This window comes from Malus domestica, chromosome 14 (genome assembly GCF_042453785.1).
Source record: "Malus domestica chromosome 14, GDT2T_hap1".
Lineage (NCBI taxonomy): Eukaryota > Viridiplantae > Streptophyta > Magnoliopsida > Rosales > Rosaceae > Malus > Malus domestica.
In genome coordinates this window covers 13,755,516-13,770,772 of record NC_091674.1, presented here as the reverse complement: position 1 = coordinate 13,770,772, position 15,257 = coordinate 13,755,516, and the positions used below count along the sequence as shown (strand labels likewise).

Genomic DNA, 15,257 nt, shown 5'->3' with positions numbered 1-15,257 from the left:
ACCCAAATCCCTATCTGCCCATCGAGATCAATTTCACCACCAGATTCCTAATGTTCAGCGAACCCAAAACTCACTCACTCTGTCAACAGGTTTTGTGGCCATCAGACGCGTGTAACCCCTTGACCGGAACTCAATCTGCCCACCCAGAAAGAATGACCAAAAACCTGCTTGAGAAAAGCAGCAAATCGGCAAAGCAGTAGCTGGGGGAGGAAGAAGGGAATTTTCTTTTTAAAACCCTAGCCTAAACGACAACGTCTTGCTCTACGTTGTCTGTTCCACAATAGTAGTATTTTCATAGTTATCCTATCCTGAAATTTGATGATCTAATTCGACGTTTTAGGTATAAAATTGAGAAGATTTGAGAAACGTTTGCGCTTGAGGAAGAGGCTGCAAAGAAATCGACCAAAGGAAAGGAAAAACACAAAATAGAAAACATTGGTTATTGGTTATAAAAATTGTACGTTGCCCACCCAAGATAAAATTGTACATGTATGCATCTGCTAATAGTGTTCAAATTTTCACTTGGTCTTTCTTTTTAATTAATTTGTGGACCAATTTTAGTTGCTAATCATTGTTGGAAAGATTAATTAGTCCCATTACTTGAGATAATAGGTGTGTTAAATTGTGGTTACAGTTTCAAACCTACAACAGAGCGCAAGCATCTTTGCTAGTTGACATATAAAACTCAATCTCCATCAAACTCACACCGTTAAAGCAACAAATGTAATAGGATTATTTCTACGGTGTTTTGTTCTTATATAGACATCGCAATTACCTCAACCAGTATTAAGTAGTCTACCACTGGTGAATCAGTTGTTAATTAGTAACACTTGACACGAGAGAACAAGCAGCCCTTTTGTATGGAGTTTTGATTATTTATCAAATATAGCCAAAAATTAACTCTTAATTTCAAAATGTTACTTTTTATAAAAACTTTCAAATATATCCAAAATTTCCCTTAAATAGACACAAATATCCTCAAATTTAACAATTAAATAAATTAAAGGCATTTTAACTATTGTCATCTTAAGCTCCGGTCCAACTTCACCTTCACTTCTACACTCCACCATCACAACCCTATCCACTTTGACCCCTTCATTACTGACACTAAGCGCCGTTACGGTTACCGCAAATGGGAGCAACAGAATTTCTATCATGCCTTCAACGCCTTTTTTCTTACTAATATCATTTTTAGTTTTAAATATAAAAATAGTTTTTAAAGTTAATCCACATGTCGTTATATGATTGTATTTGTGAGATCCAATGCCACATCATCTCACTAACAGAGCAATTGACATATTTTTCATGAAAAAACTAAAATGATCACGATAGACAAATTCAAATAAAGACTAAAATGATTCACGACATACAATTTCAAGAACATTACTATTGATTATTATTAATGGTTAAAGACAATATTAAGGAGTTATATCAATGTCACGAATCATTTTGGCTAAAAGGCTTTTAATTTATTTGATTGTTAAATTTAAGGGTATTTGTGTCTATTTAAGTGGAATTTTGTATATATTTGAAAAATTTTATAAAAAAAAGACATTTTTGTAATTAAGAGTTAATTTTTTGTTATATTTGATAAATACTCTTTTGTATGCCTACCGACTCCAAAACGTCGAATTTCCAAGTGCCGCTTCAGTTCATAGCACGAAATGGCTCTAAACCCTGCATCCCTCTCACTCACTCGTAAAATCCCGTTCCTAAACCGGTTCGTTGGTTGTTCTCGTAGACCCTCTTTGCATTCTTGTACTGTGTCTAGGATTGCAGCAAATCCAGTTCAAATAAGGGGCTTTAGGAGATCTTCTATGTGCCAGTCCCACTCATTTGCCCTGAATTCCGGCATTGAAGTCGGGCTTAAGGACTTGGGTCGTTCTGAAATAGGTTTTAGGCTACTGGGTTATGACCGGTTTCGTCTCTCGGTTGTTTCCGATGGTGGGTCGGGTGGAACTGGTGGAGGCGGCAGCTCTGGTGATGGAAACTATGGCGGCGGAGGTGACGGCGGTGCAAACAGTGAAGGCGGTGGTCGTGATGAAAACAATTGGTCATTGCTTTCGTGGTAACCTTATTTTCAAATTTCAATGTCCAAGCTTTTGTTGCATTGATGTGTATTTTCTAATGATAGCTACAACATTACTTTTGACTGTATAAAACGAAGAATTGAACCTTCTGTACATTTGTAATGAAACAATTCCAATTTCAAAGAATAAAATATAAGATGAAAGTTTAACGGTTAGCGGGATAAAAAGCTTAGAGCCTTTAGTTGAATTTTGGTAAGTATGCAGTTTAAAATGCTCAAGCTTTGTACATTACTCAATATCCTGCATAGTCTTCGACTTGATTCACTTGGATTAAAGAAGCCAATAAATAAGATAGTGCTGACTGCTTGGATTGGTAACAAATTACTTAGGCGTCTTCAATGCAACAAGCATACGATGATATAAACACTTTGGTTGCATATGTATCAAATTTTATGTATACTAACACCTGGTCTTATGTTCAATCCTGAGGATAGAATTAGAATTATGAACTTTTTTCTCAGCTAATCAGTCAGAAAATAAAGTTCCTGTTCAGCATTACCAGCTTGGATTTTGTATATTTTCAGGTATTTGGATCTTCTTGCAAAGTATCCTGTTGCAACAAAAGCTCTGACATCTGCCCTTTTAACTCTTACTGGGGATATAGTCTGCCAGGTAATGTTCCTGTAGTTTCCATTAACAAAATTTGTTGAATGGTTTATCTTTCTTTCTCTGTTTTTCTGTGTTATCTTCAACTTGCATTTCAACATCCTTGGTATGCATTTTTTGTTCAAGATTGCATATATTTTCCTTATTTTTTGTTGTCACTCAAGTATACTTGTACTGGTATAATGTTGTCATCTTACTCTAGGGATTTGTGGATTTTGGGGATGGGGATTAGGGTTGTGGTGTGGTCCCAAGGTAGTTCTGCATACTTGAGTGGGAAACAAGGGTTAAAGGGGGTTTAAGATTCATGTTTCTTTCCCCAAATAGATAATGTGTCGTTGAAAATTTTATAACAAGGCAGCTTGGAGAAAGCACTTTCATGTGTCTAGAAGACAAGTTCATCTGATACTGATAGTTTGTATTCAGCACTCTTAGTTCAAAAATGTTGTTTTAGTCTACTGAAGTGGTCTAGAACCAAACTAGGAATTAATGGGGACTATTAGACATCATGTGATTCTGACAAAAAAGAAACAAAAAACTGTTATCAGGGTGGACGGCTGAGTTGGCAAATTAGATTTGATTTATAAAGAAGAAAATTGGAAGAACAAAGAACGAAGAAGATAAAACTTGATGGGGACAAAACTAATGCTATGATCTCTGTTCCAACAATGGATTAGCTTTGCAAATCTGATTTGGTGCTTGCTAGAACTACATATGTTGAACCCTTGATCTCAGTCAGCTACACAGTTATCCTTATGATTTGGAAATAACATACTGAAGTTTATTTGAACTGGGACTGGTGATCCTAGATTATTCTGTTAGAGTGGTGTTACTTGTTACTTGAGATGCTCAATTTTCTTGTTGTATATCATCTCTCAAATCAAGCTGACTAAGTAGCTGCCTCAAGACCATGGCATTGCATTGGCTCAATCGCCTTTCAAAAGACTAAAGTTTTTCACATGTTGTAATGTTGAAACTTTGAGTGGTTTCTGGTGTGCACAATTATGTACGATTTGTAAGTTATTATACTGAGGGTTGTACCATTTGCAAAATGGTAGTTATCACTTATATTTATGTGATCATACTGTATTCTCTCAGAGTATGACAATGCTAATGTGATTCTTTGCCCCAGCTTGTCATTGATAAAGCTCCGTACCTGGACCTGAAAAGAACGTTCTTGTTTACCCTGTTGGGGCTGGTGTTAGTAGGTCCGACGTTGCATTTCTGGTAACAATTCAAAATTCCATCTGTAAGCCGGAAGTTTAGAATCATCATTATAGTACTGCTTTCATTATTATTGTTATTATTTAAAAACAGATAAGAATAGGATACGAACTTTAGAAACGCACAGTAACTGTCAACTGATATGAATGTATGGGTACATCTTTCTGGTACAAAATTTTAATGTCTGTTCCATCCCTCCTGTACGGCAAGCAGTTTAATTTATCATATGGCATTTTTCACACCATCAGGTTCCCTGGAAAAAATCTAAAATTACATTGGATTTGTAAATAAGTAACCTATCTAATTTCATGGTAATTTTTCATTGTTTCTATGTGTATTTCCTTCTTTGTCATGTTTTGCTCTTGTACGTTTTCATTACACCACCTTTTGTCATTAGGTATTTGTATCTAAGCAAACTGGTAACGATGCCTGGAGCATCAGGTGCATTCCTGCGTCTCGTACTTGATCAGGTGACCTCAAATTCTCATTTGAGGTTATTAAATTTCATGACAAGTGATAGTTATTTTTTCAAATATAACACTGTCTTGTAACTTTCGGGTTAATGTTGCTGCAGTTTCTTTTTGCTCCTATATTCATTGGAGTTTTCTTATCAACATTGATGACGCTGGAGGGAAAACGTTCACAAGTTGTACCCAAGCTTCAACAGGTGGTGTTAAAAGAATCGAATCTATTTGCTTTGAAACCTAATGGAATGATTGTATTTACTTTTGTAAATTTGCATACAAACTACATTTGTTAATATGAAGTATCTGTTTGCGTAGGAGTGGTTTTCTGCTGTGCTAGCTAATTGGCAACTGTGGATACCTTTCCAATTTCTTAACTTTCGGTTTGTCCCACAGCAATTCCAGGTTAGAATGGTATAAAGAAGTTATACATATTTTATGGCTCCTAGACAGAATATGCTTAGGGATATTATTTGGGATATGATAAAGTTTCAGACTGAAGATGCCTAACTGCCCCCGACATCTAATAGTGCCTGCAAGGAGCCAATAGTCTCAACGCACGGGTTTCTTGGTGTCACAGAAGGGACTCTCTTTCTGCCTCTTGATGTTGTTTTGTTTTCCTATTCTTAAACGCGATATACACAAGAAGTTAAAGCCGGTTGCACCCTCCATTATAAACGGATATCAGCCAAACCTGGCTCTGATACCACTTCTTGTGAATATTGTCTTAAATGGGAAAAACAGAATGAACAAGGAAAGCGAAAACAAAATAACCAAGATGAATAACGGATGTATCACAATTAGAAAAGTTTAGTTAGTACAAAAGCTGGTTTTCCATATTAGAAGCTATACACGTAAACTTCTTGTTCACGTAATTTTCATTCAGCCTAGACTGGAATGATCCAGTCTACCTGAGAGGACATAAACTGGATTATACTTGAGCTTGTTTAAAGATCAAAAACTAGGCAAGAAAAGACTGAAATTTGATGGCATGCTGTGATCGAAAGTAAATTCGGTGTACAGGAAAATGGATGGGATACCTAGTGTAAAACTGGATTGAAACGAATTAGGTGTGCGATTAGAATTTAGAACCCTCATGGAGTTATGTTAATGAGTTTCATTTCGAAAGCTGGCTTCTTATTATTTGTTTTTCAACTTACGGGAATTTTATTACAAGTCTTTGGCTTTTTTGTAAACTACTTATTTTCCAGTTTCATTCGGGAATCCTCTCGTTTTATTTTTGCTTAGTACTGTTTTTGTTTTTGTGTTTCCAGGTCCTTACTGCTAACTTTATATCTTTGACATGGAATGTTATCCTATCATTCAAAGCTCACAAAGAGGTTCTTCAAAATTAGGTATGTTCAAATCTGGTGTTGTAGCTCGACGTTTTTATGGGCTCGTTTGGGAAGCACTTCAAGTGTTTTTCTTGGATTAGCTTGCATTTTTACTAAGAATTTATTTCAATTTCCGTAAGAGTGCTTTCACCCAAGAGAGAGAGATTTAAAACAAGGTTTTGGGGTTTAGCACAATAAGACCATCTTCAAAGAAATGCCAAATTATAACAGTCAAGTTGTAATTGATGGCTAATGTGACAATTTAAAGTCTTATGTCAAATTTTGTACTTCTCCAATCAAATTGTCAAATGTTATTTTCTTATTAAAATAGAGCTTTAAATGTTGTAATTATTCAAAAGAGGTGGATTGTCTGCCCTCCCATTTCCATACTCTTCCCACCCCCTCCTGTTTTGTGTGATCACAGTTAAACCACGTCAACATTTTATATTCATATTACTTTTTGTTTTATTATTTTTATAAAAAAAATCAATATAAAATATTGATGTGGCTTAACCGTGACCACACAAACAGGAGGGGATGGGAAGAGTATGGAAGTGGGAGGGCAGGCAATCTACCTCCTATTAAAAAACGGTTGAAACAAAATTTTTATTAATTAAATTGCTAGTGGAATAAGGGACCCATCATTAAAATTAATTAAAAATAAATTTTATATTGATGTCAAATTTAACTTTTAATCACAAAGTCTTTAAATCCAATCAACAAGTAACACTTGAGTTGGAAAGATTTTGATGTCAAATATGCATAGTGGCATTCCACTTAGGATTTTGATCTCCCTTGGAGAAGCTCTATGCTATTGTAACCGAGTTGTTATTCTCTATAATGCAGGTCTCAAGAGAGATCACACGAGGAGTACGCAAAGTTCATCGAACCTTGCTAAATTCATTGGTTTATGGGCAGCGTGTTTGGTTTATTGTTCATATATTCGCATAGCATCATCTTATAAGCTTGCAAAACACTGGAGATTATCGATAAACAAGATCAACTAAGGGCGATTAAAATCAACAAATATAACATATTATTTTATTTTTATATTATTTATACTTTAAAGTAATGGTAATTTAAGTTTTATTATGCAAAAAAAAACTTATTATTCAACATGAAAAATTTAATTAAAAATAGAAAAATATAATAAAGGAATGAGATTACTAATGATATTTAGGATCTGATATGATATGAATCCGATTAGCATCAGATATGGATTGACTAGTTAGATCCGATGGTTCAAATTGAATTCCGCTAATCCGAGAATAAATGAATTGGAATATGAATCAAGGCAGAAGCAATCCGAATCCAATCCGTGGTCTAATATAATATAACCCCTACACTACTGAAGATGAAATAAAATAACCGAGACTGCATGGCGAAAAATAATATTGCGGCGGGCCACTCTTGAGGCCTCCAATGCTGGAGTTAGGACTTTAGGTGAGGGTTGACCAGAATCAATTGAAGCATGAGCTCAGCAAGCATCGTGAAGGGATTCAAAGGGAAGCAATTGTGTATTATTATTACTCCACACTAAATTAACGCATCATAATATGACATACATACAAACTCCAATAATAGATGAGTTTACATTATCACCATCTATCTCTTAATTTTATAATATTTCTCTTGAAGAAGTCGAATGTCCAAATTTCCTCTCTCCCCCGCCCATTTTTCATTAATCCCACAGTTGCAAAGTTGAAACCATAGGGGCCAAAATGGAAAATGATTCAACCTGTAGGACCAAATTATAAACTCCACTTCTTGTCCATGTTGTGACTTTTATCATTGGAAGTTGAAGCCTTAAGCCTTCTTTGGTATTAAAGATTTGATTGGAACGGATAACCTCCAAATTCAAGGTACATTGAGGGTGAAGGAGAATGATTTTTCATCTTGCGATGATTATAAGGGGATTTGACATGAACGAAACTTCTCCCTTCTAACCCTCCCATTTTGCGACGATTACAAGTTTTCTTAGTGAGTAATTCATCTCTTACCTCCAAATTTGCCATAATTTTTTCATTTCCTTCAACATACCTTGAATATCCCCAAAGTAATACCTTAAACGTTGGCTTTTTGGCAGGCTCATTACTTGATCTAGAAGCAAACTTGTTTATGAAGAAGCTGAACTAACCTTTATATAAAGATCTAAAAGTGTATAACTAATCACATCAAAAGCTAAAGGAAATAGGAACTGAAAACAAGGATAGTTTCGATCAGATGACAAATAATTCTAAACCTCTGTAACTGGGGAATCAGAAATAAGACCGGGATCAACCATATTGAAGAAGACGTACCATAGTCTGATTCCATGTTGAACCGGATTGAAACGAACCTGCAAATTTCAACTACGCTGAACGAACATCCCTGTCCATGTTAGCATACGACCATGACAAGCTGAAAACCACTGTAGTGCCTTACCACACTGACCACACTATAATGGCAAGTTCCAGATAGAATGAACCTCTTACCAATGTATTTTATCCACCACGCACGCTGACTGCTTCTCCTTTGAGGAAACAAACTGTATGGTGCATGATCAAACACTACTTAACACTGCATGGGTGTGGAAGGAAATAATGTTAGCAGAAAGAATGCTGGAAGTAGGAGTTCAAATCGAGTGAAAATAGTACCTGACATATGAGTCTTTACGTTTGTTCATATGAATTTCTTTCCACTTTGATACATTAAAAGAATTTGAAATGCTAGATCCAAAAAATTCTGTTTCTGTGCACAAATATTCTCTCGTATTACAGAAAGTGAAAAGAGTACATTTCCACTCGGCAACATGAAAATTGAAGCCATAATATAGATGAAAATCAAGATGCCCTGTATGAGCTATGAAACTGCATATTGCTGTAAATGTTTAGTTCTTTTCTTGTTCTTCAGTTTTCGAAACGCACATGACTCTATTTGTCTAATTCTCTCCCTACTAACTCCCATCAGCTCCCCTATCTCTTGCAATGTCTTCATCCTTCCATCCTCCAATCCAAACCTCCATCTGACAACCTGCTTCTCTCTAGGATTGAGACTATCTAGTACCTTCTCCAAATCCTGTTTCATAAACTTTTTCATCAGCAGATCTTCTGCTGTTTCTGCGTCGGGATCTGAGATTACTTCCTGTGAAGAACAACATGAAATCATCAGAAAAGGAGCACACAAAAGGTGACAAAATGTTGGATAAAAATTTCCGTTTCATTGGATGTAGAGAGGACAGACCGAAGGTTTAAAATTCAGGTTAATTCCAATTTTCTGGTCCAGAGATCTAGGGGCTTTTGGAGTCAGTAATACAGCAGAAAGCCTTTTCATTGATAGCCCTGTTGCCTCTGCAACTTCTTCATCATTAGGATGTCTTCCATTTAAACTATACAATTGCTTTTTGGCCTCTTTAACTCTATACGTCGCCTCCACCATGTGAAACTGTTTTACCAAAATATTGTAAATGTAAAGAGTATTAAAAACATGAAGCACTAACATACACAAATTCAGCAGGAATGTGATGTGGGGTCCCAACAATTCTACCATCACGAGCCATGATACCAAATAGGAAGCACAGGGTAAAAGAAATTTATGAAGGTAAAACTCACGGGTAAGCGAATTGTTCTGGACTGGTCGGAAAGAGATTTTCGAACAGCCTGTTTAATCCACCAGTGTGCATAGGTTGAGAACTTAAAACCCTTTGAAGCGTCAAATTTCTCTGCACCTCTTACAAGGCCTCGACATCCTTGCTGAAAGTCAATAACCAAGAATAAGTACTCAAAGGTGGCAAGACTTGAAGAAAATAGTTTTTTTTCATCCTCTGGGGAGAGTAATTTTATATTAAAAACAAAATACACACACACACACACACGCACACAAATATAAATACATACATATATACATACACACACACACACACACACACACACACACACACACACATATATATATATATATATATATATATTACAATATATGGGTTGGATCAGAGTAGAGGACATCCATTTTTTACACACTTTGTAGAGCTCAATCCGTAACTTTTTCAAGGATCCAAATTGACTATATTTCAATTGATTCATAGATCATCCTTGAAAAATATTAGACAAATCCAAAACCATTAAAACATTCATTTGTAGTAAAGAAAATGGACGATACGGTTCAGGAAGGAAACTCTAAAATGACTATCATTTAATCCAACGGTCATAACGTTGTGGATTTGGGTGACTTTGGTAGACATGATCTTTGAGAAAGACCTAAAAGATAGACGGTTGGATCGTTGAAATACATTACAAAGTGAGCCATACAGAGTGCGTGTCAAAATGTATGTCAAAAAATGGGTACCCCCAATCCTAACCCATTATATATATCTATGATGACAAAGATAAAACCATACCTGCACAAGATCTTGAAGATTCATCCCAGATCCCTGATAATTTTTTGCAATTGATATAACAAGCCTTATGTTGCTCTTGATCATTTTGTCTTTGCACAGAATACCACAGTTTACACGCTTCCTCAAAGTCTTCTGATCAACTCCTGCTGCTGCAGCCCATTGTGCAATGGTGGGCTGCCTGCCACATCTTTGCGTAAGCTCCTCCTGCAGCTTTTCCAGTTTCAGTAGTTCCTGAAAATAGTCAAATTAACTCTAAATATTCCAAGAACGTTTTCTTTAATGCCTGCATATTTCTTGAACTATACGTGCAGTTGAAACTCTTAATGTCTTTTTACTTCTACTTGTAAACTATTACAACGACTTTACTATTTCCCTACTTCTACTTGTGTTCTATTACTACTTCTACGTGCATTTAACTTTCTAGGACTGAACAATTTCCTTGAAATTTTCCCCTTTTTCATCCATGACATGATAACATACTATATCAATCAAAATCCATGCTTAATTGTAATCCAAAGCTTCCCAGCAAAAGCCTTATACAGTTATACTCTTCGAATTTAATTCTATGAAATACATGAACAGGAAAAGTAACTTCCTAAAACGTTGGCCATAAACAATTTTTAGTGAATCTATCAACAGATTACATATCAACCCATGGGTGTAGTATATTTTAGCCTCCGTGATAACCCACATAATTAGACAAAATGTTAGCTAGACATTAAGTCATACTTAAACCAGGAAAGGGCATTTAATTCTATGAAATACATGAACAGGAAAAGTAACTTCCTAAAACGTTGGCCATAAACAATTTTTAGTGAATCTATCAATAGATTACATATGTTGGGTGTAGTATATTTTAGCCTCCATCATAACCCACATAATTAGACGAAATGTTAGCTAGACATTAAGTCATACTTAAACCAGGAAAGGGTATTGTGTGCATGGTTCATTTTTAAACCACTGCAAAATGGAAGTATATTTGTGAGTAGTTCAGTGAAGGATCTTCTTTACATTATTGAACTTTCTATTAGCGTGGATGCGACCTTATCAGCTACAAAAAGGGTAAACAAACTTTTTCATTCATTTTTTTATTTGTTATTAGATCGTCTGAGGGTGCAAGGGTGCAGTATCAATGAAGATTGCAAGGAGTAGTTGATATATTTCATAAGAAACAAGGTGGATTCAAAACTCTCACGATGACACTAGTAGTACCTGAATTCCTGCAGAAAGCTCAATTTCTTCGTTCGCAGTAAGAAGCCGAGATGTGTGGGTAGTAGATCTCAAGTAACGCAAGGGATCAGAGTGGTCTATTTCTTGTACTGAAGAACGCTTTTTTCTAGTGGTTGAACCAGACTTCACAGACACAACACTTGCAGCAGCCTTTTCTGCTGCTTTTGATCTTCTGGCCTTCCTTTCGGTTTGACGACTCGATTTTGCCGTTATACCCTTGGAAAGTTGCTCCTGCAGAAGTTCAAATTCTTCATTTGTTCGCTCCACTTCTTCCGACTCTTTTTCTGCATATTGAATGAAATGGTCTTCCAAAAATGCAGTTTCAGCTCCCATGGAAGCTCCTACTCTAACCTGTTCAGTTTCTATATGCTGAGCCCAATTGAAATGCAAAGCATTAGTCTCTGGAGAAACTGGAGATGAAATTTCTGGTTTAGCAGAGTGAATAGTGCTAACCAGCATAGCCACATCCTTTGCAACCTTCAGAGCTGCTTTTGCAAGAGTAACAGCTTCAGCGGCAGCAGCTGCTATTACAGCCTCTTCACTCGTAAGAAGAGTTTCTGTAGCTAAAGTTGATCCAAAATTCGCCTGATGATATCCACCCAAGTTAATTAGAGTTGTAAGCTCAACATCCTTCATGCATAAAAAATCAAACGGGGAAAGAAAATACTGGAATCCTAAACTCTAAACCCAAAATAGAGCATGCGATCTGAATTTGTCATTGCAAGTATGTGATGAACAAGTGAAGGTGGCTAGGCCACAGCAGCTAAAACATGTTCAAAAACTATCTGAGAACCCAACCATAATCCATGTCAAATTTTTAGAACGTTTTTTGTTATTTAATTGAATGAATGCAAACCTAGTTTGTGTAATTTATCTATTACCCGAGAATCATGTGAATCTGGCAGGCATTTAACTAAACATTCTCGATTAGTAACTACTACCTCAGTGGGAGGATCAATTGCCCCTGTGTATGTCCACGGTCTACTTGAAGCCAAAGAATCGGAATTAAATTCTAAGGAAGGTAGTCTGAGCTTCTCCATATCAAGCACTGTAGTTGTTGCTGTTGATGTTGAACGCGGTGTAGTGGATAAGATATATTGTGCCCGGAAACACAGAGGATCTCTAGTTTTTGCTGCATATTTCAACCAATAAATCATAAGGAAAAGTTGCATACCGTTGGAATATCACAGAAAAGAAAAACCAATTCAAATCTCCTCTGTTCTCCAACTCTAAACAATAAGCCGGCGGGATGGTCAATGGGTGCCCATGGATACTCCGTATATCACTATCAGCACCGTCACCAACACAAACACCACCACTCACCACCACAATTAAAACATTGAACACTTGAATGTGCCTCCACTTAGCTAATGAGTATCCATTGACCATCACTAAAGCCCGGCCTTCCACGACTACATCTTGTTATGGAGTATCCAACAGAAGTATAAATTTTCAACCAAAAAAAAATCATCACAATATATATATATATATATGTCATACTATTACATGAAATTTCGATGTAAAACAGCAAGGTTGCACAGGTGAGACAGTAGAGCAATCAAATGAAATGGGCAAAAAAAGTAACAAGAATGCAGAATGTAATTCAAAGGATTGAAACCTTGGAAGCCACTGTCCTTAAACAATTCATCACAGAAAAGGGTATGGTGGGTCCTGAGGACTGTGCGCTTGGTGGCCATGACTCCTCCTCCAACGGCGGCGGCCCTCCTCTTCTGCTTCTTGGTATTCTTCTGGTCACTTGCTGGGTGGACCCCAACGAGATGGAGTGGGGTGAGAAATGAGGCATTGGGAAGGGCGTGTTTGTGGGAAGGACAGAATCCAACGGCTGCGGACGACGACGACGATGATGAAATTGATAAGACTGACATGTCTTTCTTCTTGTCTTCTCGTTCTTCTTCTTCTACACATAAAGCTTCAAAGGCATTGGCATGGAGTCAGTGAGTCTCAGTCAGTCGCTTGAGCGCGAAACAGAGGAAGAAGGAATTGGAGATGGAGATGGAAGCGAGAGAGGAAGAGAGAAAGAGAGGGAGGGAGAGAGAGAGTGAGCGGTTTTCTTATCCACTAGGATTTGGAGTTTTGAACCACCCAAAACCAAAAACATACGGATACCGGTGTTAATTGTTAAAAGGTTAATCTCAGTTTACTATTACGAAGTCTCTTCATTTTCAATATTTAATATATGAAGTTTTTTTTATTGGTATCTAAAATTATAATTTTGGGACACTTTCATACATTCATTAAGGTTGCTATTAAATCAACCGTTAACTGGTAATGTGGCTCTCACGTGGATAATGACTAGGCGACAAGTGTCAATATGAGTCCACATGGCTATTAAAAAAATTCAAAAAATAAAAAAATAAAAAATCTGGTTGTCTGCTTCGACCTCACATCCCGTATTTGACTCCACTCTCTCCCCCTCTCTCCAGCAAACCACTTTGAGCTTTCTCCCGAAACCAAATTTTCCCAAGCCCCAATTTTTTTCACCAATTCACCTTCAATTCTGTAAAATCCTCCACACCCCAACCGAACTGGTTTTCGGTCGAGAACAGAGCAGATAAGCTGGCCAATGGAGCCATGTCGATGCATATCTCGGATAGAAACTGCACCAGGGTTGTAACGCCCCACCCCGAAATATTTATTTCGGAAACTAATATCGGTGATAGGCTCAAACTAAACTCTTATTTAGTTAACTACCATTAATCACGATTCTCTACTTCAATTTCTTAATCTCTCACAAAAATTTATGACCACCATTTATTTACCAAAACATAAGGTTAAATCTCAAATTACTCACCAAATTCCTTTTCTTAGTTCAATTTCTCAACAAAAGATTTATTTCGATTATTTAAGGCTACATCTAACCCCTGTTAGGTTGCCTACATACCCTTGAGTTGGATCAAGCTTTATTAGTTCACATTTCAATACAACTCGACCTATGCCACATTCCGTTCAAGTCGAAGGGCATAACATACCAATCATACAAAACAACCCACATATCATAAACGTTTCAAAGCTACAGTCAAATCACAATTAATAAACATAGATCGATGGCTAAAGATAAAAATAAGAATTCAATGGAAATCACATTTAATAAACAAGTATAACTCAATATGGTGCCACAATACATAAATCGAGACACACATCATCACGATGAGCCCATTAAGCTCCATGAAATCCCAACAACACTCTTTAAGATAAACGACATGCCAGAATAATTCAGCCTAGTTGACTAAAAAGTCAACCATCAATCATGGTCGAGGGTAGGGTCCATAACCCTAGTAATCCAGTCCGGAAGATCCGTATGCTAGATTCCCAATCCGTCAGTTCCTAATATCCTTTAATATTATGTTCTATTACGTAATTAAGTTTGGTGCCAATCTAACAGTCGAATCGTCAAATCATATAATGTCTAAGTGGCAGTCTTTATCAAAACTATAGTCATACGACGAGATTTCATCAATCGAACGTCACATATGGAATCAGGGTATCCAAATTAGTCTATGAAAAGTAGGTGAGGTCTCAGCCCATGCACCGCCGCATGAGGCTACTGGCTGCCTTAAGTTGCAGGAAAATTAAACTATTTCCAAAAATTATCAAATTTCACAGAAATGAAGATCTCAATGAGTAGAGCAAGTTTTTACCTGTGGCCAAGTCTAATTGGGCCAGGAAAAACCCTAATTTCCCTCGAATTCGCGGGAAACCCTTGAAATGGGTGGCTTCAATCCGTCACCTTTGGTGCTCCACCACCCCTATAGTTGTTTCACTTTGTTCCCTACCTGGCTGCCCTCAGTTGCAGGAAAATTAAACTATTTCCAAAAATTACCAAATTTCACAGAAATGAAGATTTCAATGAGTAGAGCAAGTTTTTTACCTGTGGCCAAGTCCAATTTGGCCAAGAAAAACCCTCATTTCCCTCGAA

The 15,257-nt window shown here is 36.8% G+C and overlaps 2 protein-coding genes across 5 annotated transcripts; one reads left to right on the top strand and one right to left on the bottom strand.

Annotated features, from left to right (window-relative positions):
- The first annotated feature begins 1,553 nt into the window (after positions 1-1,553).
- On the top strand, positions 1,554-6,787 carry LOC103454695 (protein sym-1). Its single transcript, XM_008394290.4, has 8 exons — positions 1,554-2,068; positions 2,615-2,702; positions 3,826-3,920; positions 4,315-4,387; positions 4,492-4,584; positions 4,700-4,786; positions 5,656-5,736; positions 6,562-6,787. Exons 1-7 carry the CDS (start codon positions 1,665-1,667, stop codon positions 5,734-5,736), a joined length of 921 nt encoding a protein of 306 aa, XP_008392512.3. The 5' UTR covers positions 1,554-1,664; the 3' UTR covers positions 6,562-6,787.
- Positions 6,788-8,371: 1,584 nt separating this feature from the next.
- Positions 8,372-13,430, bottom strand: LOC103454696 (RNA polymerase sigma factor sigB). Of its 4 annotated transcripts, none has more exons than XM_017322526.3 (8): positions 12,939-13,430; positions 12,259-12,452; positions 11,774-11,905; positions 11,303-11,689; positions 10,091-10,321; positions 9,306-9,446; positions 8,938-9,138; positions 8,372-8,838 (listed from the first exon to the last, which is right to left on the bottom strand). In XM_017322526.3, the coding sequence occupies exons 1-8, from the start codon at positions 13,204-13,206 to the stop codon at positions 8,557-8,559; spliced, it is 1,836 nt and encodes a 611-aa protein (XP_017178015.1). In that variant the 5' UTR covers positions 13,207-13,430; the 3' UTR covers positions 8,372-8,556. The 4 variants fall into 4 exon arrangements, with proteins under 4 accessions (XP_017178015.1, XP_017178016.1, XP_008392514.1 ...); XM_017322527.3 differs by having other exon boundaries at positions 10,091-10,294; XM_008394292.4 differs by having other exon boundaries at positions 12,262-12,452.
- Positions 13,431-15,257: the final 1,827 nt, after the last annotated feature.

Coding starts and splice junctions, on each gene's coding strand:
- LOC103454695 (XM_008394290.4), top strand. CDS start 1,665: ATGGCTCTAAACCCTGCATCCCTCTCACTCACTCGTAAAATCCCGTTC. Junction 3,921..4,314: donor GGTCCGACGTTGCATTTCTG/GTAACAATTCAA, acceptor TTTTGTCATTAG/GTATTTGTATCTAAGCAAAC. Junction 4,787..5,655: donor TTGTCCCACAGCAATTCCAG/GTTAGAATGGTA, acceptor TTGTGTTTCCAG/GTCCTTACTGCTAACTTTAT.
- LOC103454696 (XM_017322526.3), bottom strand. CDS start 13,206: ATGTCAGTCTTATCAATTTCATCATCGTCGTCGTCGTCCGCAGCCGTT. Junction 11,690..11,773: donor CAAAGGATGTGGCTATGCTG/GTTAGCACTATT, acceptor AATTGGGCTCAG/CATATAGAAACTGAACAGGT. Junction 9,139..9,305: donor CCAGAACAATTCGCTTACCC/GTGAGTTTTACC, acceptor TTGGTAAAACAG/TTTCACATGGTGGAGGCGAC.